Genomic DNA, 27,888 nt, shown 5'->3' with positions numbered 1-27,888 from the left:
CGGTCGAATCGGCTTGAGAGACGCACATCCGCGTTCGTTTAACATTTACAAATCAATTTATACTTAAAAAAACAAAAAACATAGTGTAGTTTTAAAATTTATAGTTTACGTAAAACAAAATTATTTCTTATTAACTAACAAACAAAAATAAAGATCAAAACTATAATAATAAATATTAGAATAAGTATTTAAATTCTCATTATTTTTTTTTAATATAAAATGGTGTTCAGTGAAAACCTATCGAAGTGAATGGTGTTATGTGATATTAACAAAGCATAGATATATTCATAGAAAAAATCAACTTAAAACTTAAAGGTTAGTGTGCACACTTATCTACTTCTTCTTGACTATTTTTTTTTATAGCTTAGATGGATGGACGAGCTCACAGCCCACCTGTTGTTAAGTGGTTACTGGAGCACATAGACATCTATAACGTAAATGCGCCACCCACCTTGAGATATAAGTTCTAAGGTCTCAAGTATAAAAGCAGGGATCGGGGTAGCTTTTCCCTCATCTTTGGTAGCTTATGCGGCTATTCCAGATCCGCCCGGACTTGTAGGTGACCACACGGGGTCAACCTGAGAGAATTTGCTAACACTAGTCCTAGCAAGAGCAGCGGACTCACTGAGAAGATCCGGCTCATTCGTGAAGCAGCTGCTCTTGAGTTGTTAGGGCTCTTTCGGAGGCGCTCTGGAAGCTGTTAGCAAATTCGACCTCTCCTGGCTGAGCCTTTGCTCGCCCATCTGTCCTGGTGAAACTGGAAAGGCCTCCGGACCACCAGTAATCCTTCAATAATGAAAAAAAAAGAAGATCCGTCGAGAAACTCAGTGGGTTGAGTCAATGGACTAAATCGCACATCGAACTTTTTGTTATAGTCGACCAGTATGGTGAGGTCGATGACCGGTGCTTGAAGAGCTTACAAGCACTAAACTAATTTTAGTTTATTACACAAAAGATTTGGTGTAAAACAATAAAAATAACACATTATTGCATCATCTCTATTTTATTTATTCGCATTCTACATTACAATTTTTTTATTGGCGTTGTGGCGGGCAGCCATCACAGAACACAAAATATTTGACAGATGCCTGAATCTCGCTAACGACATTTTCAAGATAAGCTTACATATATACAAGTTCCGAGCAAAAACATTCGGACCGTCGGTCTACCGAGCAATATCACCAGTTGTATCTACAGCGTCTATGAACAGACAAGCAGGATCATGCTGCTGTTACATTAGCCCATGGAGCACAGATCGTCGTTAACAAACTACGACACGGCATCATAGTCACATCGTACGATGATAAGCCGATCTTTTGAACCGGAATTCAGAATCGCATCACGCCTCATACCGTATCCGCATTCTTTTTTTTATTTATTGCTTAGATGGGTGGACGAGCTCACAGCCCACCTGGCGTTAAGTGGTTACTGGAGACCATAGACATCTACAACGTAAATGCGCCACCCACCTTGAGATATAACTTCTAAGGTCTCAAATATAGTTACAACGGCTGCCCCACCCTTCAAACCGAAACGCATTACTGCTTCGCGGCAAAAATAGGCAGGGTGGTGGTACCTACCCACGCGGACTCACAAGAGGTCCTACCACCAGTAAATACTTCACATAGAATACTGCATTACCCGGGTATGATATTCTGAAAGATAGCTCTTCTTTTCCCTATCTATTTGCGAGCGAGTAGGTGAGCTCACGGGCTCAACTTAAGAGAGTTTGCTAACACTGTCCCTAACAAGAGCGGTGCTTTGCAGAATCTACCACTGGATCCGAATTGTGACCCACAAGAAGATCGGAAGGGCGGAAGATCCGCCCAGAAACTCAGTGGGCCTGTGCGACAGCTGTTCATTGCCCAATTAATCCTTCAGCCGAGTTTTTAACGTTATCGATAGCGTAAAAGTTAACTCTAGCGGCAAGCGCAGGCAAACGTTCCTAGTCCATACGAATTTGAGTTAACTTTTACGCTATCGAGAACGTTAAATAACTCGCACTAAAGCTCACAGAGCTCGCAATTGAATCACCATCGAAAACTAATTGATATTCGCTCATTGTGTAAATTCATAATGTAGGTATGTAGAAGGGTCGTATCGGTCAAATAAATTACGTATTTAAAGAGATTCAAAGACAATAATAAAGCAAAGTCATTTCGGAACGCAGTTAACGAAATGATAGGTTTAAAAATAAAGAATTGAGGAGTTTTTTTAGTGGTGGTAGCAGGTCTTGTGAGCGTTCACGGGTAGGTACCACCACCCTGCCTGTTTCAGCCGTGAAGCAGTAATGCGTTTCGGTTTGATAAGTGAGGCAGCCGTTGTACTGTAAAAACGGTGACTTGGATCTAATGTCTTAAGGTGACAAGGTGTCTATGGGCGCCCACCACTTAAGGCCATGTAATTCATGAGGTGGTTGGTGAATCCAAATAAAAAAAAAGAAAATTTGGTTTGCCTGGTTTTTTTCTGTACTTATTCGCTTCGCTGGTACCCTAAGAGGCTATTTCAGCTACGCCCGGAAGGGTAGGTGAGCTCACGGACTGAGGCTGAAAGAATTTGCTAACACTGACCCTAGCAAGAGCAGTGCTTCGCAGAATCTACTACCGGATCGGAATCGCGACCTGAGAAGGTCTGGCGAGAAACTCAGTTGGTTGTGTATGTGGAACTCAGTGGACTGTGTCTATGGCTTAATTCGTACGTCGAACTCTCAACAACTACGAAGATGGTAGCCGGTGCTTGAGGATCTTAAAAGCAGCGAGAGTGAATCCGGGGGATCGTGGATGGATGGATTTAGGCTTCATACCTCCCTAGGCCCTGTTTATTTATTAATTTTAATAATCCATTATTTTTATTTTACATTTAATATAGCTTGGTTATTTTTTTGGTTTTTCAATCTGAACTCATTTTCAAAGGAGATTTAGTCTTTAATATTTTTGGTCTCCGTAATTTTGGCATTACAAAAGCTAAACCACCCGAGCACGTGTGTAGACGTAAATCCATCACTGCGTCGCGGTCGGATAATCTTCGACCTTTTCATCGCATTGCAATATTACTTAATTCTAATTACAGTCCGTCCAGTGGCGTCATATAGCGTGACAGACTAACACAAGCAGAGGCATTGCAATCGCCACACAAAAAGCCAAATCGTGTGGGTAACATTACTAAACTCACTCGCAGTGGCTTATTGAAACGTATTGCGCGCCAAATGCGACGAGAATCGGTTGTCTTGTAGCGGACGCTGTCGCTTATCGCTAACCGTGATTTTGTTTTGCCGTCAGAAGAACATTACGAATTTCTCGTCTGTAGATTATTAATCTAAACATATAAAGTTTGTTTGTGTTCCTTGTAGACTGCGAAACCATTTAGATGAAATTTTCATCGATCCAATATTTCTAGTACTATACCAGTATTACTGATACTAACGCTACCATTACGATAGCTAGAACAAGCTTGGTAGCGACCGGATCAAAATAAAATAAAGCGTTTATTTTATACTAATAATAAAATTACTATAATTACTATTATAAAATTAATTACTAGTAGGTAATATATATTAATAAACCGGTATTATGATTACTATTGAAATTAAACAGATGAAGTTAATAAATCTCTATCTACGTGTGGTGATGGCATCTACGTTGATGAGACATCAACATCCAGTTGAGACATCTGGGCTCCGATGACCTTGATCCTGATAGCCTTGATTGGCTATTTCAGCTTCTCCTTGAAGTGTAGGTGAGCTTACGGCGATCTAACCGGGAGTGTTGCTGACACGGACCCTAGCACAGGATCGGAAATGCGACCCACAAAGAAGATCCGGCGAGAAACTCAGTGGGATATGTCTATAAGTTAATTCACTCATTGAACCCTTCGTCGCAAGTGACGCGTTCGACGAGGACGGTGACCTTTGCTTGTGGTACCTAAAAGCACCGTTAATGGATCGGGAGGATCCATAATGACGTGTTTAGATCTCGTTACATTTCGCTACCGCAGCAGATTAAAATAATTAAATTAACGAGCTTACATCATAAAACGCTACATTGAAACCGAATCCTAACCGTGTAGACACAGCGAAAGGCATTCACATAACGCAATTGGCTCACGAATGACTAAAATTTTTATTAAAAATGTGTTGTTACACATTGTTATTTTGATGGTGGAAGATTGCGGATTGACCACAAGGAAACAACGAAGGATCTGGTGACAAATATTAAAGCCGCAAGCATTTGTGAAAAATTGCGTCCAATTATTAATAATCGCGTCCAATTTACTGGTGGTAGGACCACTTGTGAGTTCACGCGGGTAGGTACCACCACCCCGCTTATTTCCGCCGTGAAGCAGAAACGCGTTTCGGTTTGAAGGGTGGGGCAGCCGTTGTAACTATACTTGACACCTTAGAAGGTGGGTGGCGCATTTACGTTGTAGATGTCTATGGGCTCCAGTAACTACTTAACACAAGGTGGGCTGTGAGCTCGTCCACCCACCTAAGAAATAAAAAATAAATAAATAAATCACACTATTAAACTGTCGGGAAGTAATTTAGCGTTCCAGTTTGAAGGGTGCGATTCGTATATTATTATCTCATATCTCAAGTTAAGCAAGTGGTGGTTGGAGCCCAGAGACAACGCGAATAGCGCCACCCATCTTTAGACATGAGGTCTAAATCTCTGTTCTATAGTAAAAACCAGACCCCACCCTTCAAACTGGAAAGCATTTCGGCTTCGAGGCAATAGGAACTCGTCCGTGCAATACAATCTAATCTATCACGAGCCAATACAGTAATTACAATTTTTCCGATAGTTATAACACGATGATACTCTTACTGATTTATTGGATACAAGCAGCGTAGGACTGGTCATTGTAGCGAGGCTTAGAAGAGGCCTATATCCTGCAGTGGACGTCTGTGGCCAGAAGATAGGTACAGATTTGAATTGAAGTCGTCGGGGCCTAAGGGATAAGACGTCCGGTGCATTCGTGTTGAGCGATGCACCGGTGTTCGAATCCCAGGCGGGTACCAATTTTTCTAATGAATTACGCACTCAACAATTGTTCACGATTGACTTCCACGGTGAAGGAGTAACATCGTGTTATAAAAGTGAAAACACGCAAAATCTTCATTATTTGCGTAAATACTGGTGGTAGGACCTCTTATGAGTCCGCGCGGGTAGGTAGGTACCACCGCCCCGCCTATTTCTGCCGTGAAGTAGTAATGCGTTTCGGTTTAAAGGGCGGGGCAGCCGTTGTAACTATACTGGGACCTTAGAACTTATATCTCAAGGTGGGTGGCGCATTTACGCTGTAGATGTCTATGGGCTCCAGTAACCACTTAACAGTAGGTGGGCTATAAGCTCAAACTAAGCAAAAACAAAACAATTGTTTTAACTAGCCAATGTCCTCAAACCAATATAAACCGCTAAGGCCACTTAACCCCTTCAAGCTGCACATGACGTGTCTACCTTAAGATATTTTCTTGCTGATAGTAAAGTAAGTAAGATAGTAGTCAACTGAGCGCGTAATAACAAAACAATTCTCCGTTCATTTCTCTCGTAACGACAGACTCAGGTATCTTCACGTTTCGCTGAGTCCGTCCTATTTCTCATGGGCTCGCACCAGTTGCCATTCTACACGTATCCGGTGTTTGACTTTCTCAAGCGAAGATTAGCATTGTCTTTAAGCCGTAACCGACTGGGGACTGGCTAGAAATGTTTTTTTTTTCATGTCACTAAACTAGGACTAAGAAAGATTATGCCTTTACATGCACAGCTGCTTGTCGGTCGAGATTTTTTTTATTGCCCTTATAGGCAGACGAGCCTACGGCTCACCTGATGGTGAGTGGGTAATGTCGCCTTTAGACTTCAGCAATGCCAGGGGCAGAGCCAAGCCGCTGCCTACCGTTAAGCACTCTCCGAAAGCCTCGTTTGAAGAAGGACATGTCATAGCGCTCGGGAAACACCGTGGAGGGGAGCTCATTCCAAAGCCGGATGGAACGTGGCAAAAAAGATCTCTGGAAATCTCTCCCTAGTAAAACGTGGTGAAATCTTTTCGTTAGTAATCTTCCGTGGTAGCAGTGATTATATTATCTTGTCTTCTTTCTGTCCTTACCCTTATGTGGTGTCAGCGTAATTTTTACGACCTAGTGCCTGATCGTAGCCAGAAAAGTTCTTTAGTTCGCATCAACGACACGCATGAGATATTATTTTACTCAATTTTAATTTCACGAACGATCAACCTAAAGCGAAGTCAGATCCCAAGACCATTGTGCTGGCACATCGATTTATCTCTAGTTTTCTCGTGACCTCAAATGCAGATACGGCTTGATTGTAACTATTTATAACAAAAACCCAAATTTGTCATACCAGAATATGTTTGAGAGAATTAATTTGGTCTTTACTGATGTATTTATTCCTAAAACTGTAACATTAAAAAACAAAACAGTGTTCAGCGAGTGGGCCACCACCGGAGTGTACAAAAGTAGAAAAAAGTTATATGATCTGTACTCTGAAAAAGCTTATAATAATGATGAAACATTTCATCAATATGTCAGGAACTATTCAAAACTATTTAGAAAAGTTTGTTTAGCGGCAAAATCTTTACATTTAAGTGATTTAATAAAAAATGCCCCTGACAAGATAAAGATGACTTGGAACATCATTGGTAGAGAAAGTGGAAAAGTCAGAAATAGCCACCAAGAATTCTCATTAAAAATAGATGATAAATTGGTAACTAGTCATGAAGATGTGGCTAATGCTTTTGAAAAGTTTTTCTCTGACATTCCAGTTTCAACTACCACTTCTCTAAATTCATCCCCCACAGCAGCTGAAATATTATTGCATAACCATGTCGACAAATGTAATGAAATTTTTAAATTTAAGGAAATTAATTCAAGCAATATAATAAAAAGTTTTAATAGCCTTAATGTAAAAAATACAGTTGACTTGTGGGGAATATCAGTAAAGGTTTTGAAGTCTGTAATAGACATTATTGCTCCTCATCTTGCTAGTATTTTTAATGATTGTATTAGGTGTGGTGTATTTCCTGACTTAATGAAACATAGTAAAGTGATACCTCTTTTTAAATCTGGTAGTACTGATGACCCCTCTAACTATAGACCTATTTCAGTACTCCCTACGTTGAGTAAAATATTTGAAAAAATTATTTTGACACAACTTTTAGAACATTGTAATTCAAATAACCTGCTTCATAATAAACAATTCGGGTTTACCAGGGGTCGCTCTACAACTGATGCAGGTGCTTATCTACTCAAAAATATTTTTAAATCTTGGGAGGAATCGCATGATTGTCTTGGAATTTTCTGTGACTTGTCCAAAGCATTTGACTGTGTTGAACATGAAACATTGGTGAGGAAACTACATCACTATGGTATTAAGGATGGTGCATTGGAACTTATTACTTCCTATTTATCAGGAAGGATACAAACAGTAGATGTGAAAGGTAATAGATCTTCAGGCACCTTGTTGAAAATGGGTGTACCTCAGGGTTCCATTTTGGGTCCTTTTTTATTTCTAATATATATAAACGATTTACCTAGTTTTATTGAGTCCCGACACGAGGTCGTATTATTCGCAGATGATACATCTTTATTATTTAAAATTAAACGACAATTACAAGTCTATGACGAAGTGAATGATGCGATTTCGTGTGTGGTTCATTGGTTCCGTATCAATAACCTATTATTGAATAGTAAGAAAACTAAATGTATTAAATTTACTTTAAAATGTATTAAACCATCTTTAAATGTGAGACAAGTGGAGAGTGATGTAATTGTTTCTGAGGAATCATTGGAGCTTGTTGAGTCAACCGTATTTCTTGGTATAACAGTGGACTCCAAACTGCAATGGGGACCTCATATTCATAAATTGGCGAGTAAGCTCAGCTCTGCAGCATACGCAGTAAAAAAAATTCGAATGTTAACAAACGCGGACACGGCTCGTTTAGTTTACTTTAGTTACTTCCACAGTGTCATGTCCTATGGCATTTTGCTATGGGGCAATGCGGCCGATGTAGAAATGATATTTATTCTGCAGAAAAGAGCTATACGTGCTATTTATAACATGCACTCAAGGGAATCCCTGAGGGAAAAATTTAAAGAAATTAAAGTTCTCACTATGCCATCCCAGTACATTTTTGAAAATTTGATGTATGTTCGTAAACATATTGAGGAGTTTCCTAAACAGTCGGACATACATAATAGAAATACTAGGAACAAACACAAGCTTGTTGTGCCGATGAGTAGGTTACATAAGATACGGAATTCATTCGGGTGTTTGTCTGTGCGCCTGTACAACAAAATCCCACAAGATGTTCAGAACCTACATATACATAGGTTTAAGAAAACTATTAAAGAGCATCTGTGCAATAAAGCTTATTATAAAGTCAATGATTATCTAGAAGATTGCACAAAGTGGGAATGAGTTGCACGCTCCAGGCATTTCAATATTGTAGTAATTGTTACGTTATATTACTCATTGTAAAAAATTCATATTTAAAAAAAAAATCTAATATTAAAAAATAAATAAATAATAATTTCATATGTAAAAAAAAAAAGACATGCCCGCTGAGTTTCTTGCCAATTCTTCTCAGGACGGAGACTAATTCTTGTGAATTGGCGGTAGTTCTTTTGACATTCAACAAGTATGTACTTTCATTTATGTTGAATAAAAATTTTTGATTTGATTTGATTTGATTTGATTTGCCTTTGCTCACAGACATATCAAATCAAATCAAAAAAGTCCAATTCACAAGAATTAGTCTCCGTCCTGAGAAGAATTGGCAAGAAACTCAGCGGGCATGTCTTTTTTTTTTTTTTTTAAATATTACATTATTTTTTTTAATATTATGTTTTTTAAATATTCATTTATATTTTAAATATTCATATGAGATGCCTAGCAAGTCGCTGCCTACAACAGAAGTGGAGTCTTCTAACCTAATTCAATGAAGGAAATGTCAGAATAGCCCTCATTCTGTGTTATATTCAAGGTTATATGACGTTGGAATTTATTTTAAATATAATAAATTTTGATTCAAAACCGGCCTATCCAGAGTTTTACTCATAGTCAACAGATAGTTTTGTAAACTGTTTGTTGTTTTTTTGCCTACTCAAATTTAAATTCATGAAAATTCAAACCTAATTGCCTTCATACTAACTATGGTAAGCTTAGGCCACTTTTCAAGCAAGAGCAAGAAGGGTCGTCGTACCCCCTTTCGGGGGCACGGAACGGGCCTCGGGGCAAACCCCACTACCCGGGACGGAGCTCCCTGCCACATAGGGCAGGGGTGAAGTAGATGCGGGGAGGACTTGGGGAAGGTACGCTGTTCGCAGCGTGCACGGCTGCACTACATCGACAAAATAATAAATACTTATATATAATACGATGGGCTTGTTGTTATAGGTGGAGTGATGCCCGTGGAGGAGTCTCCCCGGCGCCGGCTGCTGTCGTCTGCTTCCTACGGTTTTTTTTTTTTTTTTTTTTTTTTTTTTTTCTAACTACTAAACTATAAACTAACTAAAACTAATCTAACTAACTATACTAACTATTTACAACTACAAAAAACAACAGTCAGCAACCGTGGGGCCCGCCACCGGCCCCACCTCTACAAGTCAGAGGGGGAGCCGCGGCACTGGTTTGGCGCTCACCCGCTAGGGGCTCCCCAGAAGGGGAAGACCGTCGCGGGGAGGGACCGATGTAAATCACTCCCCTTAAGGGGGAGTGGTTCACCCAAACGGGTGATAGAAATGGGTCCCCATAGGGGGGCACCCCAACAGTGTGGGGGGAAATGAGGAGTGTGGACAGCTCAGTCCCATGGGGGCACTCATTATGAGCACTCCCATATCACTCCGGTTAAGCCGACTATCTTACCATAGCCGGGGGTTCCAGTAGCTCCCTTGGTAGCGCCTGACCATCAGGTGGTCTGGCGTGCAAGGGAGCTATATTGTGGAGATGCTCGTGGGGTCCACCGTCAGCCCGCTCGTACATATTACGAGCTAGCCTCCGGATGAACTCCTCGAGCGACTCCACATCTAGATCCCGGGCGATTACGTCATTTCTGACGTAACGCCCTGCTCCGACTATCGTGCGAAGAGCCAGATTCTGCTGGGCCTGTAACTTCACCCGCATGATCTGCGGGATGAGGTGATACCAGGCCGCAGCTGCGTACGTGATACGGGAACGAACATACGTCTTGTAAATGCCGAGTCTAGTCCTGGTCGGCAACCTGGAGGCCAACACCGGCCGGAGGAGAAACCTCGCATAGCGGGCGGCCGCCAACGCCGACTTGGCGTGGGCGGTCATCCTCAAACTCCGGTCGATATTGACTCCCAGGTATCGGACACTGGGCCTAAACTCGACATTGACTCCACGGAGACTGAGCTGTCCTGGGACGGCTCTTGTGCGGACCGGACCGAAGAGGATAGCCGCGGTCTTCCCCACGTTGACCGCGACCCTCCATCGGTCCAGCCACTGGGGCAGTAGGTCCAACAGCCTCTGCATCCTCGAAATGGCCGCAGAGGGGAAATTAGAGGACGAGAAGTAGGCGCTGTCGTCGGCAAACAGCGCCAACTTCACGTCGGCTTCCCACGCTTGGAGGTTGCCCTCAAGCGTGGGAATGTCGTTGGTGTAGAGAGCGTAGAGGACTGGTGCCAGGACGCTTCCCTGGGGAACTCCGGCCGTGACTGGGCGCACCGACGACTTTGCGCCCTCGACCGCGACAAGGAAGGATCTTCCCTCCAGGTACGACCCCAGCAGTCGCACATAGGCGTGCTGGAGGTCCGTGTTCTGCAACAGCTTGTAGATCAGTCCCGCATGCCAGACACGGTCGAAGGCCTTCTCGATATCGAGAAAGACTGCGGCCGTGTACTGGCGCGCGTTGGACCGATCCGCCAAGTGGTGCATAACGCGGACCAATTGCAGCGTTGTCGAGTGACCGCTGCGAAACCCGAATTGCTCGGGTCTGAGAAGGATGTGCGGCGACACCCTTCTCAGCAGCAGCCGCTCGAACAACTTGCCCATATGCGACAGCAGAGTGATCGGACGATAGCTGGAGGGATTTCTCCTATCCTTGCCGGGTTTGGGCAGGGCAATAACCTTGCCCAATTTCCAAGTTCCCGGGAAGTGTCCTGTGGACAGAATGGAATTGAACAGTCGTGTCATGCATGACACGACCGTTTCGGGGAAGTGGAAAAATGCGAGGGAGGGAATACCGTCCTCGCCCGGCGCCTTGCGCCTCTTCATCCGCTTGATGGAGAGGCGCAATTCACTGGGAGTGATGAAATCATCATCTCCCAACGGTGGCACCGGGGAGGAGAGTAGGCTTGCTACGCTCTCTTCCACCGATTGGTGGAATGCGGCCTCTGAGGGTGCAGAGTTATTTGGAGCGAACTGCCGCTCCAGCATTACGGCCAGGACATCGGCGCGGGCCTGAGCCGAGAAGCATCGGTTGCCCCTCTCGTCCACGAGTGGACAAGTCGGGGCAGGCCGATTTGAGAGCTGGCGGCAAAGTCGGTGGAGGGACACGGACGAGGGGTCCTCACGGGCCTCCTCGATCCGTTCCTCCCACGCATAGCCCCGATAGGAGCTAATCTTCGCCGCCAACTCCGCTTCCAGCTCATTAAGCTCGCGCTTGATCCTGGGACAACGAGTTGTCGCCCAGAGCCTCCTCAGGCCCCTCTTCCGGCGAATAATCGCTTTCAGATGGGCCGGGAGTATACCTCTGGGCCCGCCGCTGGGCACAAGAGTCGTCGCCTGGTCGATCGCTCCCCTGATGGAGTCGACAAGGCGGACTGCCGCGTCGTCGACCCCCTCAGGGGTGTTGGGGTCCTGAATTACGGGAAGGTCGACTAGGAGTCTCTTAAAGAGCTCCCAGTCGACCTTCGGTCGTAGGGGCGAGGTCGCAACCCGGGTAAGCCCCATTCCCAGTGTGACCAGGATAGGGAGATGGGGGGTACCCAGGTCGTACAGTGCCTCAATAGTTAAGGGGCACCGTAGCCCCTTATGAACGCACACATCCAACACGTCGGGCTGGAGTTGCGCGGCGGTCGGAATGTGCGTGGGTTCGTCGGGGCCGACCACAGAGTAGTCGCCCCTATCGGCATCTTCTAACAGCCGCCTGCCCACTGCTGAGTTCAGTCGGGAGCCCCACGCGACGTGCTTCGCGTTGAGGTCCCCGACCAGCAGAGCTGGGCGGCTGTCGCAATTCAGGACCCGTCTTATGTCCCCGGGGTGAAAATCAGGCCCCGGGGGTCTATACGCGGCATAAACCCGCATATCTCCCCCCGAGGTGTGGATCCTCACACCGATCGACCTTGTCGATGTGAAGGCCAGCAAATCCAACTGATCATGCACCACGTCTCGCCTGACGAGCGCCGCAGTGCCCCTGAACGGCGTCCCGGCAGGACTCACCTCGTCACGTCGGTACATGAAGTAGTTTGGAATCCTGAACACATCCCGAGGACGTAGCTTGGTCTCGCCCAGGAGCACAACCTCAGGGTTGTACTCCCGGGCGAGAACCAAGAGCTCGTTCTTGCGGGGTTTTACCCCGCCGGGGTTCCAATAAATGATGCGCAGTTCCTGGCTAGCCATTGAACTGCGCAATCATTCGGTAGAACCCCGACAAGAGAGCCCCGAAAGGGCTGGCTCCCGAGGCGATCTCGCGGATCACTCCGGAGACCACCTCGGACAATTTCTCCCAGAGCGCGAGGAGCCATGCAGCAAAGCCGGCAGGTTGTGAGGCCTGCCGACCGCTGCGCTGCTCGCGCTGAGGGCGGGGAGGAAGAGGGGGCAGAGTATTGCCAAACGTCTCGGGTTGGGCTTGAGGCATGGTTTGACCCTCCAATTGTGGAGGGATGGTGTCTTCGGTTACGTTGGCCTCTATGGCCTCCTGAGGTTGTTGGTCGACTTCCATATTGGCGACACTGAGCTCTCTCGCCAATTTCTTTTTGAGCTTTTTCTTCTGTTTCTTTTTTTTATTTTTATTTTTATTTTTTGACGTCTTAGTGGCTGGGCCTGCTGTCTGGCGAGTGACGTGGGCTGTATTGACAGCTTCAATTTGGGCTCGGCCACGAGGAGTAGGAGTGGGCTTTTTAGTCTGTCGCGGCGGGTTGGCCTGCGCCATCAGCGTGGACGCTGACGGCGCTGCCTCCACTACCGAGACAGACGGGAAGGTACTAGGAGGGGGAGGGGCTGGGGTTTGGGAAGATTTCCCTTTCCCCTTCCCCTTCCCCTTGAGGATGGGTACAGGTACAGGCACGACAGGAGCAGTTCGTGCTGGGACATTCCTGGGCCGTGGCACCGGTGGAACAGGAGGGGGGATGGTTACTCCCATCATCCTGGCCCTCTTGCGGTAGACCACACACCGCCGATCAGTGGCGGCGTGGTCCTTCCCGCAATTAGCGCAGGATAATGGGCCATCCCTTGGCCTCGGGCAGTCCGCCACAATGTGCTCGCCGGCACATCGAACGCAGCGGACCGCACGGTGACAGTTCGTGGACGCGTGCCCGAAGGCCTGGCAGCGGTGACACTGCGCAGGTCCCCGGGTTGGACGCCATCCCTCGACCGTCACCCCCGGCAAGTATAACAGTTCGTTAACTGTATACAGCCGGGCGAGGTCACCCTTGGAGAGGTGGTCCAGAGCCACGAAAAATACGCAGCCCTGTCTCCCCCTCTTGGCCTGGATGCACCGGGCATATCGGGCAGGAAAGCCCAGCTCCTTGAGGGCGTTCGTTACTTCCGCCGCATCGGTGTCAGCAGGGAGACCCTGGACAGCCACCTTCGAGGGTATTTCCTCCGACAGCGCGTAACAAAACCATTTGATGGTTTTGTCTGCAGCGGAGGCCCTCGAAAGATAGTCCTGGATCACCCTGTACTCCTCCGCCGATGACGGCAGGAAGCGGAAACCGGCGCCGTGGGGTCTGGCAGAAGGAGCCCTACCGAGGCGCTCCCTAATGGCCGCCATATGGCGAGACCAGTTCGGGAGAGCTTCCACCATGATAGGTGGATGACGGCGGAGCTCCTCCTGGGCCCGACCCCTCGGCCTCGGGGGTAGGGGAACTTGCGGTTGGGTAGGCTTGGGGCGTGTGCCCACTGGGGGTTGAGATGCGGCTATGGTCGCGTAGGACGTAGAGGGGATGGGTTGTTGGGCTTTGGTGGACTCGAGGTCCATATATCTGGTAGAGTCCAGATTGCCCGCCGTGCCGCTTAGGGCGGGGGCACCTCGAGTCGAATCCACCGGGATAGGGGAAATGGTAGGGGAGGGGGATCGGGGAGGGGATCTAAGTAGGCGTGGGGCTACCCCTGTCCTGACGGGGGCCCTCGGTTTGGGAACAGGTTTGACTGCTGGGATGGGACTCCCAGTAGGGGATGAGGATCGAGATGAGTCTGGAGTGGAAGATTGGGAGGAGGAGGGGGAGGAGGACGTGGCCTCGCTATCCTCTCCTTCCGATTTAGAGGAGGGACCTAGTCGCGGTCGTTTGTCTTGGTCCTCCGATGAACCTCGGTCGGACTCAGACCTGGCCTTCTTTCTCGGCCGAGGAGTCCCAGGGTAATCGGTCGACAAGGGAAGGAAACCTTCCCCCGGTCCGATCCCCTGGGAGACCCGGGCCGGGACCGAAGGACCGGCCGAATCGTCCTTGCCGGGGTCCATCGGGACCGGTCGGGTTCGTGGGATTGGGCGACGGACGTATAGTTCGTCCATTGCTTGACGTCCCTTCCGGGACGGGCCGGGTGTGCTGACGATGGGGGGAGAAGCCCCATCAGACATGATATGGCTATCCTAAGTCGGTCACGCGGACATCAGGAGCACCCTCACTAGGAAGTCTTTACTAATTTACAGCTAATTATTGCTGACCCTATCAGTCACTGCCAGTTATTAAATAAAGTAAATAATGAAAGGACGGGGTGAAATTTAAACAAGGTCTATATTACTATTCATGTCTAATGTCTGTGATTATCAAAAAGAAAAAGAATCAACTAAGTTCGATTTAAATTCAATTAATAAATAAAGAAGGAAAATCAATTAATCAAAAATTACAACTAGTGGGTAGTAAAATAAAAAATAGAAAAACGAATTAAGAATTAATATACAGTTAATAACTAAAATTTGATGCTTATATAACAAAGCTACAAAACTACAAAACTACAAAACTACAAAACTACAATACGGAGGCGGTTGCAGCCATCAGCACCTATCACTAATACTAATTAATAATTAGTAATTCATTAAAAAAGTTAAGTTAAATGAGAATGAGAAAAATTTATGTTGATATCTAATAAAATAATAATAGTACAATGATAGTGATAACTATAGAGAGAGGAACTTCGATATTACTAATCTATGGTAGCGGTAAGGGTGCAACCAAGACGGGTCCCGGAGGACGAACCCCGGCCAGAAGATCGCAGGGCCGGATTGCCCCGGATTTGAGGGTCCAGAAACACAGGTTCTGGATCAGGAAGCCCAGGGTTCAACGGCCGAGCGATCCACAACCGTAGGGGTCGAACTCCCCTTCCCACTCAGCACTACACCGAAAACCGCTAAGTTCTTAAAATAATATAGTGGAATATTAGAAAACAATAAATAAGGAAGTTTTAATTAAATGACACAGAATACTACTTAACAGGACAGATCGACCGAAAACCGCAACCAACAACCGTGCCTAATATGAGTGATGAACAACGACAGGGACAGCTTAATATTGTCGATCGGTATGCCAATATTAAATTACGGTGTGAAATTACGTATTTAAATGGATGGAAAAAAAAAATATTAATGTATAAGAGGGTAGAATTGAAAAAAGATGCAAATTGAATGTGCAGTTTGTATACAATTGAGACTCGTTGTTATTCGCTTAGAACGAGACGGCACTAGCACTACTACTTAAATGATTAATTAAAAACTTAACTACTTAAATATTGACAATTATGAATAAGAAAAATATGAACTGAATTAATACTAGTAATGTGAATTATAAAGGGAATCAATTATATACAATCTACACTAAACTTAAACTTAACTTAAGACCTACCTGTGATGGCTCCGACGCCGCAGACCTGTGAAGGATTGGCCTTCGGGTGTTGGTAGCAGCCCCTCCTAACCCCAAGGGGTAGGGGAGGACTGGGAACAGACACGGGCGGCCAGACTCAATGGCGCTCACGTACACCAATTTTATTAAAAAATAAAATGGTTACGCAGCTTTCACAGGCTGATCGACACCTACCCGCTATTAACCAATGTTAAGACTAGAATAGTGTCAATCAACTCACCTGTTCCCGGGTCCTGCGTTACGCTGCTCGGAATGTCTCCAACCCGAAGCAGCACCGCTAGATGAAAACACTCGCACTTTGGGCACACACTGACTGCACAGCACAACACAGCAAGGGGCCACTTAGCCTGGTGTCCCGGGGAAAGTAGGCCACTTTTGCGCTGACGGCCTCATATGTAAGCTTATCTTGAAAATGTCGTAAGCGAGATTCAGGCATCTGCCGAATATCTTGTGTTCTATGATGATTAACCCCCATATCTTAAAAATGTATATAAGTATAGACCCTTTACGGAAGACGGCAAGCACAGTTAAATAATAGAATTTTGCTTAATATTCTCAAACCTGAAACCTTGTATGTTTTCCCACAACTTGGAAAGCTATGACAATGTACCTTAGATATCGGATTTCAAGATAAAGTTCTGTGTAGACACTTTGAGCGCTATCAAAACTACTTATTTAGTTACACTGTTACTGTGTATTAAATATTCATCTATATATTAATACGTAAAGCAAAAACTTTGTATCCCTTTTTACGAAAATTGCGCGGACGGAGGAGTATGAAATTTTCCACACTTATAGATAATATAGAGAAGAAGTGCACAATACTAATATTTTTTTTAAATAATGCATAAAAGATACATTAAATCAATAAAGAAAACATTACACACACTACATACCGTGTATTTGACGCACACGCGCATGCATACTATTTATTGTCAAACTTTTGTTCTTGACGTCTGTTGTCAAATTGAGAATAGATTAAATATTGTTTGTCTTTGTTAATCTTTTTAATAGTGTAGTCTTGCCGAAATTTGTGATTATAGAAGTATAAAATACAATCATAATAGTGTACAAACTTACAATTCCAATTAGTTATAGTCGAATTTCGACTACTGCGGGACCTCTAGTAAGTAATTTAAGCGTATGCCAGTCTCGCAGTACAGAAAAGCTTGTTTGAGAGGCGAGGCGTTCGTTTTTTATTTGACCCCGATTTGTTTCAGATTAAAATGTTTCAATACGAATTTGAGAAGAGACCCGCATCGGCACACTCATGTGAGAGCCAGGCCACCGTCAGTACTGATTGGAGTCGAAGCTATATGGATCGCCATCATAGAATGACATCAAGACCTTTACCGCCGCGACCGATTCACGATAGAATACCGGTCAAACCGACTGTGAGTGAAAACGCTATGTTTCTATGTAAATGTATTTAGAGTAAACATCCTTGTACTGATCCCGAGCTCTTCTCGTACACAAACAGACACAAATCCGACCTACATCTAGCCGAGGGTCCTATACCACACTACTATAGACACGGTCCTCTGCAGCTCTATACTGATCCCGAGCTCTTCTTGTACACAAACAGACACAGATCCGACCTACATCTAGCCGAGGGTCCTATACCACACTACTATAGACACAGTCCTCTGCAGCTCTGTACTGATCCCGAGCTCTTCTCGTACACAAACAGACACAGATCCGACCTACATCTAGCCGAGGGTCCTATACCACACTACTATAGACACGGTCTTCTGCACCTCTCGTACTGTTATTAGGAAATACTTTCTAAACGTACCGTAACTGTTCATTTGCACAGTTAATTTGTAACCCGTTTACCTCGGCGATTAACGTTTATGCTATTAAGCAATCGTTATGTGACTTCACAACTACGGAAACAACATAATTACGTATAATCGGGAGGTTGTGTAAAGTAAAATAGGTTACAATTGGACTTAAAAGTCATTATACTGGGTATTATGACCTTTTCTGGATACCGGTACTAAGATATATATATATATGTAAGATAATAAGGAGGTGCATGTGACTAAGAGATGTATGGAAATGGTAGTGCAAGGTAGAGGGGGAAGAGGTCGACTGAAGAAGACATGGATGGAGTGTATGAATGACGATATGAGAGAGAGAGAGAGGTGTGAGTGTTGAGATGATGAGAATGGAATAGAAAAATTCGCTGTACCGACCGCACCTAGCGGGATAAGGTGGAGAAAAAGAAGAAGAGAAGCTTCTTAATTTTTATACGCCGCAGATGCAATCGGAGATCATATAAAACGTGGTAAGCCAGGTATGAGAGGACGGGCCTTCGAGATCCCAACATACCGCGTCTGTGCCACTATTCGAACGGACGAACTAGTTCGAGGGAATCTAGTAATCAAAAGGTAACAGGAAAATGACTTAAACGTTCTCTCAACATACGCGTTATGGTGAATCCAAGAATTATACGAAGACAGAAAGGAGGTTAGATGATACTTATTGGACCTTTTAGATCTTATAAATCATGTGGGCCATCATGAGATGTGAAAGAAAAGTATGGTTGTCATTTAGTCGGAATTTTATCTATATCACGTTAACCGTCCGCTCTTTAATTTGTCAATCACTGGGGCTACTTTCACACTTCTGATAGACTCATTCCTTATCTTGTCCTTATTCTTCTAGAAGCTTCTATTGAACCGTTATCATTGTGCTCAGGTCCCGTTGAAGGTGTGGATCGTTGCGAGCGCGTCATGTTTCGCGGTCTGCGCGGTCCTGGTCCTCGCAACTGTGGTGGTCACGAGATGGGGAACCAGCGAGTACACAGCCCGAGAGATTCATTCACATGAACCGGTATGATTCGTTTACCTGAACGCATATCATAAAGTAGTACCTGGATGACCGATGATGATTCTTTTTTTTGATTAATTGTGTAATTATAATATTTAAAAATAAAAATTATCAAAATTATCGATAAAGTTGATTATTGAAAACACGAATAAAACAACATTTTCTGAAAATAAATCGTAGCTAGATCGTTTTATCGCCCCCCAAATCCCCTGTATACTAAATTTTATGAAAAGCGTTGGAGCCGTTTCCGAGATTCAAATTATATACATATATTTATATACAAGAATTGCTCGTTTAAAGATATAAGATAAGATATTTGACGTTTGCCTTAACGCATGTTATAAAGTATTTTTGTAATTCGTCTAAACCAGTATTTCCCAAAGTGGGCGATAACGCCCCCTTGCGGGCGCTACAGGCCTATACGGGGGGCGATAAGAGACCCAGAAAAAAATGGGGGCGTTGTGTAGAGGCTTGGGAGGCGATTTGTAATTTCATCTAGGAAGACTCTTAGACACCGACTGAGCTCTCACTATAGTGGTTTTTAAGTGGGTGAAAAAATGGGGGCGCTAAAAAATAATTTATTCTCAAAGTGGGCAATAGATAAAATAAGTTTGGGAACCTCTGACCTAAACGCATATTATAAAGTATTATAGTCGTTTGCCTTAACGCACATCATAAAGTATTTAAGTCATTTGTCTTAACGCAGATTCTAAAGTATTTTCACTGTTTTCACGAGTCGTGGAGACAATTAAAGCTACTTTCCACGGGTTAATCTCGCATTTCAATCGCGCGGTCACGGACGACAGTCGTCTGTAAAGTATTTGAAAAGTCGGAAATGACAATTAAAATGTAATGACAATATAGAAAAAAAACCGAGTCATTAAACTGTGAAAGTTTTTTTAATTAAGTCCGTGCAGATAACTGAGTTTTCCTTGAATTAAATAAAGTTATATTAGTAATTTAATATTAGTAATTCAGCACTTAAATGACATGCCGATCTGTTATAGTATTTTCAGTAATAAACGTATTAATGTCTTTTTAATATTAATTCGTTCGCTTCCAGGAGCCTATATATTCGGAGATTTATTCAAAATCAAAACAAAACACTGAAGAAGTTACCGCAGAACCGCGCTTAGACGAAGACAACGAATTGCCGATACTAGAAAAACTATCGTTTTTCAAAAACATTGTAAATAGAAACAGGAATGTTGATTTGAAGTCTAAAGCGCAAATTCAGCCGATACACGAAGCAATCGAACACAAAGAGCGTAAAATCGAGAAGAAAGATAAACCCAAGCCACCTATCAACTACGATTTGAATGACATCAACAATGATAATGACAATGACTTGGCTGCCACCGAAACGGACGCATCTGAAAAATTATTAGAATCCGAAGATAATAACTTTGCACCGATAAGTTTTAATAAGAAGACGGACAGACGCATCGAAACCTTACGCGCTAAAAACAATGACGTGTCTTCGTTTGACGTTAACGCTATCGAGAGAGAAATAAAGAATATAGGTGATACAATAGTGCCAGAATTCAAGCCGTTAAACTCTGAGGTTCTAATCAAGAAAGTCAAACTGCCTGTTAGCTATTTAGAGACACTAAGAACTGAAGTGGACTACGACGAATATTACAATGATATAAACCTTTACGATGACTACATGCAAAGCAACACAATGACGAGTTATTTAATTGAAAAAGTTCAAGAATTGCACAGTTGGCTAACAAAAGACTCCGATTTTGATGTTATCAAAAATTCGACTAAGAACAGAAATGATTTCGGCGAAGTTTTAAAAGCTCTGAACGAAAGTCTGATCGAAGGGAACGCTAGCGTTGTCCTTAATAAGCTGAAGGAAATTTATTTCGGTGAAAATTTCACTATTGGAGTTCACGGCAGGAGATCGATGCTGGGGAATGAAACTGACTTACTATCGTTTGGCATTTTGAGTTTAGACGTAATGCTGCTACACAATATACAGACCATGGCTTGGGAGAGTCAGGTGAGTTTTGCACGCGAACTCCAAAATATAGGATATCTATGCCTCTGTCGACTTAAGCGGACCACTTCGACTTATCTGACGACGACGGGGCAACTCAAAGCCGACGTCGTCCGAGACATGTCTTAAAGGATCCCCTGGATTCACTTTCGATGCTTAGGTACCTCAAGCACCAGTCACCGTGTTCGTGGAACTCCTCGATTACAACGAAAAGCTCACAAGCTTACAACTACTCCATATTTCAATTTCATCTCCTTTTTATTATCACACCTCCTACCACCGGAGCAGAGCTTATCCATATTATTTGGAACCGCTACGTTCATCGTCAGTGCATTTCCATATCTTTCTGCCGCGTACCATCCGGCTTTGAAATGAGCTCCCCTCCGCGGTGTTTCCCGAGTGCTATGACACGTCCTTCTTCAAACGAGGGTTGCGGAGAGCACTTAACGGTAGCCAGCGGCACGGCTCTGCCTCTGGCATTGCTGAAGTTCATGGGCGACGGTAACCACTCACCATCAGATTAGCCGTCTGCTTACAACAGCAATAATAAATAATAGTTTAAAAAAACTAACAAAATACTCTCTTATAGAAAATCGAACTAAAAAATAGAAAATAAATTTTAATAAATTTAAATTAAAAATAGTATAAGAAAAAATGATTTTATTGTAAAAAAAAGCGTAAAATAAAACAAAGTTAATCCGACGTTTTGAAGGGGGTCAAAACCATGACCAAAGATTCCGTTACAAACATACATAGGTACGTCTGAAGCTAATAAAAGCGTATTCATTAAAAAAGACATGTCTAGCCCTAAACGAGAATAATTCTCAGTGGGGTGTAATTAGAGAGACCTAAGTCCAGCAGTGGACTGCTATTGGCTGATAATGTCTGAAGTCGTCGTGGCCTAAAGGATAAGACGTCCGGCGCATTCGTATGTAGCGATGCACCGGTCTTCGAATCTCGTTGGCGGGTACCAATTTTTCTAATGAAATACGTACTCAACAAATGTTCACGATTGACTTCCACGGTGAAGGAATAACATCGTGCAATCAATATCAAACCCGCAAAATTATAATTTGCGTAATTACTGGTGGTAGGACCTCTTGTGAGTCCGCACGGGTAGGTATCACCGCCCCGCCTATTTCTGCCGTGAAGCAGTAATGCGTTTCGGTTTGAAGGGTGGGGCAGCCGTTGTGACTATACTGAGACCTTAGAACTATATCTCAAGGTGTGTGGCGCATTTACGTTGTAGATGTCTATGGGCTCCAGTAACCACTTAGCACCAGGTGGGCTGTGAGCTAGTCCACACATCTAAGCAATAGAAAAAAAAAGACTAAACCATGCGCTTTGAACCAGGAAACGGCCCGTATAAACATGATGAAGGATCCAAACGTTTTCGCTTTCAACGCCCTCTTCATGGACCCGAGTAAAGTCGAAGCCAAAATGAACGAGCAAAATCAACCGTACGACGTATATCCGTAAGTTGAATTTACGACGATAACTTACTTGTTTCTCACGTTAAAATCAAGTTTATTTATAATGTGTTATGGTGTTATTTATAAGGTGTTAAATCAAGTTTTTGAAACTTTACAGTAGAGCCTTTTAAAGGTTAAAATTGGGAAAAACCATCATAACAAAAAGACTTCTTCAGCTATTGGAATGGGGTAAACTTATTTGAAGATCAATTAAAATTACGTTCAATTAATAAATTAATTAAATCGAACTGTTAATTAATGCTAATACCAAATAAAACGCATCTATAATTCGATATCGATTCGACTATTCGGCGATAGATGGCGTTACTCTTACCGGCGTAACAATACATTAAGTTGTGCAATCGAGGCGCCTCAGTAGCAGTAGACGACATAATTACTTCAGTGGGCTGTGTAGGGCACCGGTGACCTATATCACAGTCAAAGGGTTAAGGTTGGGCGATGTGCGAGCCTTATCCTACCTGTACCAATGTGCTTTTTTTGTTTTTAGAAAACGTCAAAACAAATTGACACCTGCCGACGACTATGGTTTTGGAAAAAATCTCTTTGAGAACATTCTCGAGATCGGAATGGGCACGTCCCGAGCTGCCATACATTTAGGAAGAGTTTACAAGAATACACGGTAAATGTGTTTTTGTTAATTGCCATTGCAGACTGTCCTATGCACCCCTTGAGGTCTGTAGTCTCCGTTGCGCAGGCGTATCAGTAATACCAGCGATATGGCTAAACCCCTGCCTGCTACTGAGAAATTTCCTCATGTCTCATTCAAAGAAGACCATGTCAAAGCGCCCGGGAAACACCGCGGAGGGGAGTTCATTCCAAAGGCGGGTGATGTGTGGCAAAAAAAACGTGTGGCACTTGGGAACTGCCGCGGTAAAGCTATTGCATAGCATTTTTTTTCAACTTATGCAATTATATTTAGAATTTAATATTAAAACAATAATAAAAAAGACCACGCTATATTAAACATTAATAAAAGCAAAACATTAACTGTCCCCTTCACACTTATAAGCTAGACCACGCGAGAGAGAGATGGGCAGACTTTTCATGATGCGCATGCAGTGTGACGTCACGCCGCGCGCTTATTCACAAACACTACACAAGCGCAACGTGTGAATGTGTTGAACGCGAGCAACATAGTTGGCGTAGTGGGGGTGTCAGGTTATTTTTATTACGGAATTCGGCGTATTCAGTCGCCGCGATCAAAGCCCGCGATAAAATCTATGCAATAGCTTAAAATATCTCTGGAAATGCTTGGTGGTATGGACGAACTCTTCTCTAGTGGCCAGCGAGGTGATGGTAAAAAGTGTTGAGCTAGTCTACCTGCCCTGACCCCAGTGTCATCTCGACCGGTAATCGGGTGTCAAGAGATGGTGTTAAGGCGACTGTCGTTTTGAGGGGCAAACTACGACTTATTTCAAAATGTTGTCTCTCTTCAGAGACGCCGGAATCCACCATAACCCGGTCCGGTGCCCATCGGCGGGGAATCCGTAAATAGATTCCCCATAGTAAAAAAAATGGAGCCACCTGAGATGTGATCAAGTTTTGCTTGAAGTGACCAATTCAAAATATCCCTTACACTTCAATCGTTTTTATAATGAGCACACATGATTTCCAATTTACAGGTCAGTCTTAAACCAAATGTCGAATAAAGAGAACACGCCGGTGTTGCCAAGGAACATAGACGAGAACACCCACGCGCTTAATCGTCTGCAGAGTTCGTATAGTAGAAACGGCAGTGTTGCCAGCTCGGACGGTTTCTACACGGAGCTTGACTGCGTTTGGTTGTTGTACTGTAGGAATCTCGCGGCGACATCTAAACTTAACCCTCCTTACGGAACTATGGCTCGGATTAACGGGTAAGTGCATATTTAACCTTTACTTTCGCCTACCTACACTAATAACTGAGAGTTCTAAGCACACAAAATTCATAGACCTAATGACTGTCTCGCCCTTCAAACAGTAACGCTTCACTGCTTTGCGGCAGAAATAGGCAAGTTTTTTTTTCTATTGCATAGATGGGTGGACGATCTCACAGCCCACCCGGTGTTAAGTGGTTACCGGAACCCATAGACATCTACAACGTAAATGACGCCACCCACCTTGAGACATGAGTTCTAAGGTCTCAGTATAGTTACAACGGCCGCCCCACCTTTCAAACCGAAACACATTACTGCTTCACGGCAGAAATAGGCGGGGTGGACGGCAATTACCCGTGCGGGCTCACGATACACCCCACCACCAACGAAAGCTGGAATGTCTTTCAGGGTCGCCCTCCGGATGCTTGCTGGAGAACTGTCAGGTGATAAAGCTTTAGACACGATGCTGTACGAAGTGTTCGCGGGCTGGACCGAGTTGAAGTGTGACGACATGTTCCCCAAGTAAGTGCTGCCGCATCATCATGTTAGGCTGTATCAGTGACCTCAAGTTTTTTTTTATTGCTTAGATGGGTGGACGAGCTCACAGCCCACCTGGTGTTAAATGGTTACCGGAGCCCATAGCCATTTACAACGTAAATGCGCCACCCACCTTGAGATGTAAGTTCTAAGGTCTCAGTATAATTACTACGGCTGCCCCACCCTTCAAACCGAAACGCAGTACTGCTTCTACTACTACTTGCAAGTTTTAGTGAAAATCAAGTATAGTCAGGGATATAGGTTTATTTATAAATATATAGGTAGACGCTAGAGGACTTGTAGACATCAAACCAGACAACATCAGATGCCATATCTCGACACATGACACACTCCGAGTAAGAACTGCAGAATAATGGATAAGGATACAATGGTACCTGATCAAATAGTACCAGTGACAAACCTTTAGTCACCATTATTGTAATCGATCTAAGAAAAGAAGTCGCTTACGGTTAGAATGTGTGCTGTGAAATATATTTATTGTTATTGCCTTTGTAGGCAGATGAGTATACGGCCCACCTGATGGTAAGTGGTTACCGTCGCTCATGGACGTCAGCAATGCCGTGGGCAGAGCCAAGCCGCTGCTTGCCATTAAGTACTCTCCGCAACCCTCGTTTGAAGAAAGACATGTCATAGCGCTCGGGCAACACCGTGGAGGGGAGCTCATTCCAAAGCCGGATGGTACGCGGCAGAAAAGACCTCTGGAAACGCACTGTCGATGAACACAGCGGTTCCAAACTATATGGATTAGCTCTGCTCCTGCCACCGGAGGTGTGATGATAATGATACATTGTGGTTTAATTATTATGATCTCAATCAATAATAATTGTAAATAGACATGCTTTAAAAACCGGATCATCGAAATCGGTTGGCGTGATATTGAGTTGTTCATCTATTTGTCGCGCACGTACTTAATGCAAATTTAAGACTTATATGGTTTTCTCATGGATACCATTATCAGAACTGGACTAAATTGAAATCTAACCACACGAAAAGCGTCAGCTTTCTAACAAAAAAAGAATCATCAAAATCAATTCACCCAGTCAAAAATGATGAGGTGATAAAAACATTTAAAAAAAAACATACAGTCGAATGGAGAACCTCCTACTTTTTTGAAGTCGGTTAGAAAGGAGATGAGATTGAAATATGGAGATTCAATTTTGTCATTATCCTCCGTAGATGCAGCAAAGTCAATGCGGCCTCAGTCGTATTGGAAACAATATTACAGCCGGCGAAGAAAACACAGTAGTTTCGAGGCCGATGAAAAAACAAAATTTTACTACTAAAATGGTAGTTTTTTTTACTGACTTGCAATACTTTTTTGTTTGTTCTTTTTTTGAAATGTAATTTTCGTATTTGCTCGCTACTATTGAAATTCCATTTTAATCTATCATGTACAATATTGTTTGTTGTTAAATATTATTGAAGCCGTTGTCTGTCTGTAGTAAAATTAAATTTAAAGGTTAAGAAATAGTTTTAATGTTTTATAAGTACATGGTTGGAGCTATCTGACTTAGCTGTATAATTTTACTATGTTATAATATTTTAGAAATGATTATATTATATCTAAGAGAAAATCAAGGGGTAACAGAATTTTATTATTGTCAATGTCAATGTCAATATTAATGTCAGACGTTTCGAATACTTTACAGTTTCGCTGACGTACGACGATCAGTTAGTTAAATCGTTGTTTATATTTTTTTAACACGTTTCTTGGCTTTACAACCCACCGGAGAGCCTGGCATTACTTATACTATTCCGGAATCAAAATCAGGGAATCAGGGAATCGGTAATTTGTTATCAACTTGAGATTTTCATTCTAAAGATTTTGGTATAATATACGAAAATTAGCGCGGATGATAAAAATTGCAGGATGACTTTTACCATCTAGTTTTAAAAGGCTCAAGGATGACCCTCATCGCCCGAATGGTTCAGTAAGATCAGACTCACCGGTGAGCACCGTGGCTCAAATGAAAATACTCGATTTCTCATATGGCGTTCAATGTGTTAAAAATGACAAAAGTTTAATATGAACTAGGTTATTCTTGCAGGCGCACTTCTGCAGCCGTGAAAAGCTTGGCCTAGCCCAGTTTGGTTTAGTTTAGTGCGTTTTTTTACATATTTTGTATTTTATCGAATGATCGCGCGACAAGTCGTCGTGGCCTAAAGGTTAAGACGTTCGGTGCATTCGTATGTAGCGATGCACCGGTATTCGAATCCCGTCGGCGGGTATCAATTTTTCTAATGTAATACCTACTTAAGAAATGTTCACGATTGACTTCCATGGTGAACGAATAACAACGTGTAATAAAAATCAAATCCGCAAAATTATAATTTGCGTAATTACTGGTGGTAGGACCTCTTGTAAGTCCGCACGGGTAGCAGGGTGGTCCCTGCCTAATTCTGCCGTGAAGCAGTGATGCATTTCGGTTTGAAGGGTGGGGCAGCCGTTGTAACTATACTGAGACCATAGAACTCATGTCTCAAGGTGGGTGGCGGCATTTACTTTGTAAATGTATAATATGGGCTCCAGTAACCACTAAACACCAGGTGAGTTATGAGCTCGTCCACCTATCTGTGCAATAAAAAAAACAAGGACTCATTACTTACGACCTCATGTCCGCTGACCTCACAGTAGATGCGACTTTGACCCGGGTCGAAGCTCTCGTCAGGAATTTGTACATGAAGCAATGACTGTTATAAATAAGTACCTACACGCAAATCGTTTTAGGATTTAAACATACTTTATTGTCACAAATTAAGGAATTAAGTTTGTTTTTAAATCTTAATAAATATTCATGTAGGTACCTACATTTTTATCTACTAATAATATTTATCTTTAAAGTAAGTAGTTAGTCTAACATATTTGTTTGAGCTATACTTAAAATCGCAAATTCGCGTATGGAAAAACTGATCAAATTTAATTGTATTTAGATTATTTTTTTCTCTAAGCACCTGTCCTTTTTGTGTATACTGTGACATTGGCAAAATCAATGCCTAAGACGTTGGAACCATTTATATAGAAAAAAAGATACCTAATAATAAATAAGATACCTACTTTTTATAGACTGAAAAAATATACTTTAAATGATT

At 43.4% G+C, this 27,888-nt stretch overlaps 1 protein-coding gene across 1 annotated transcript; it reads left to right on the top strand.

Moving 5' to 3' along the window:
* Positions 1-27,888, top strand: LOC101741272 (uncharacterized). Its single transcript, XM_038014033.2, has 9 exons — positions 1-315; positions 17,272-17,445; positions 18,755-18,889; positions 19,950-20,894; positions 22,245-22,366; positions 22,872-23,003; positions 24,007-24,240; positions 24,649-24,762; positions 25,975-27,888. The coding sequence occupies exons 2-9, from the start codon at positions 17,278-17,280 to the stop codon at positions 26,042-26,044; spliced, it is 1,920 nt and encodes a 639-aa protein (XP_037869961.1). The 5' UTR covers positions 1-315; positions 17,272-17,277; the 3' UTR covers positions 26,045-27,888.

This window comes from Bombyx mori, chromosome 11 (genome assembly GCF_030269925.1).
Source record: "Bombyx mori chromosome 11, ASM3026992v2".
Taxonomy (NCBI): domain Eukaryota; kingdom Metazoa; phylum Arthropoda; class Insecta; order Lepidoptera; family Bombycidae; genus Bombyx; species Bombyx mori.
The sequence above is the reverse complement of the archived record's forward strand: the minus strand, read 5'-3'. Positions and strand labels throughout refer to the sequence as shown.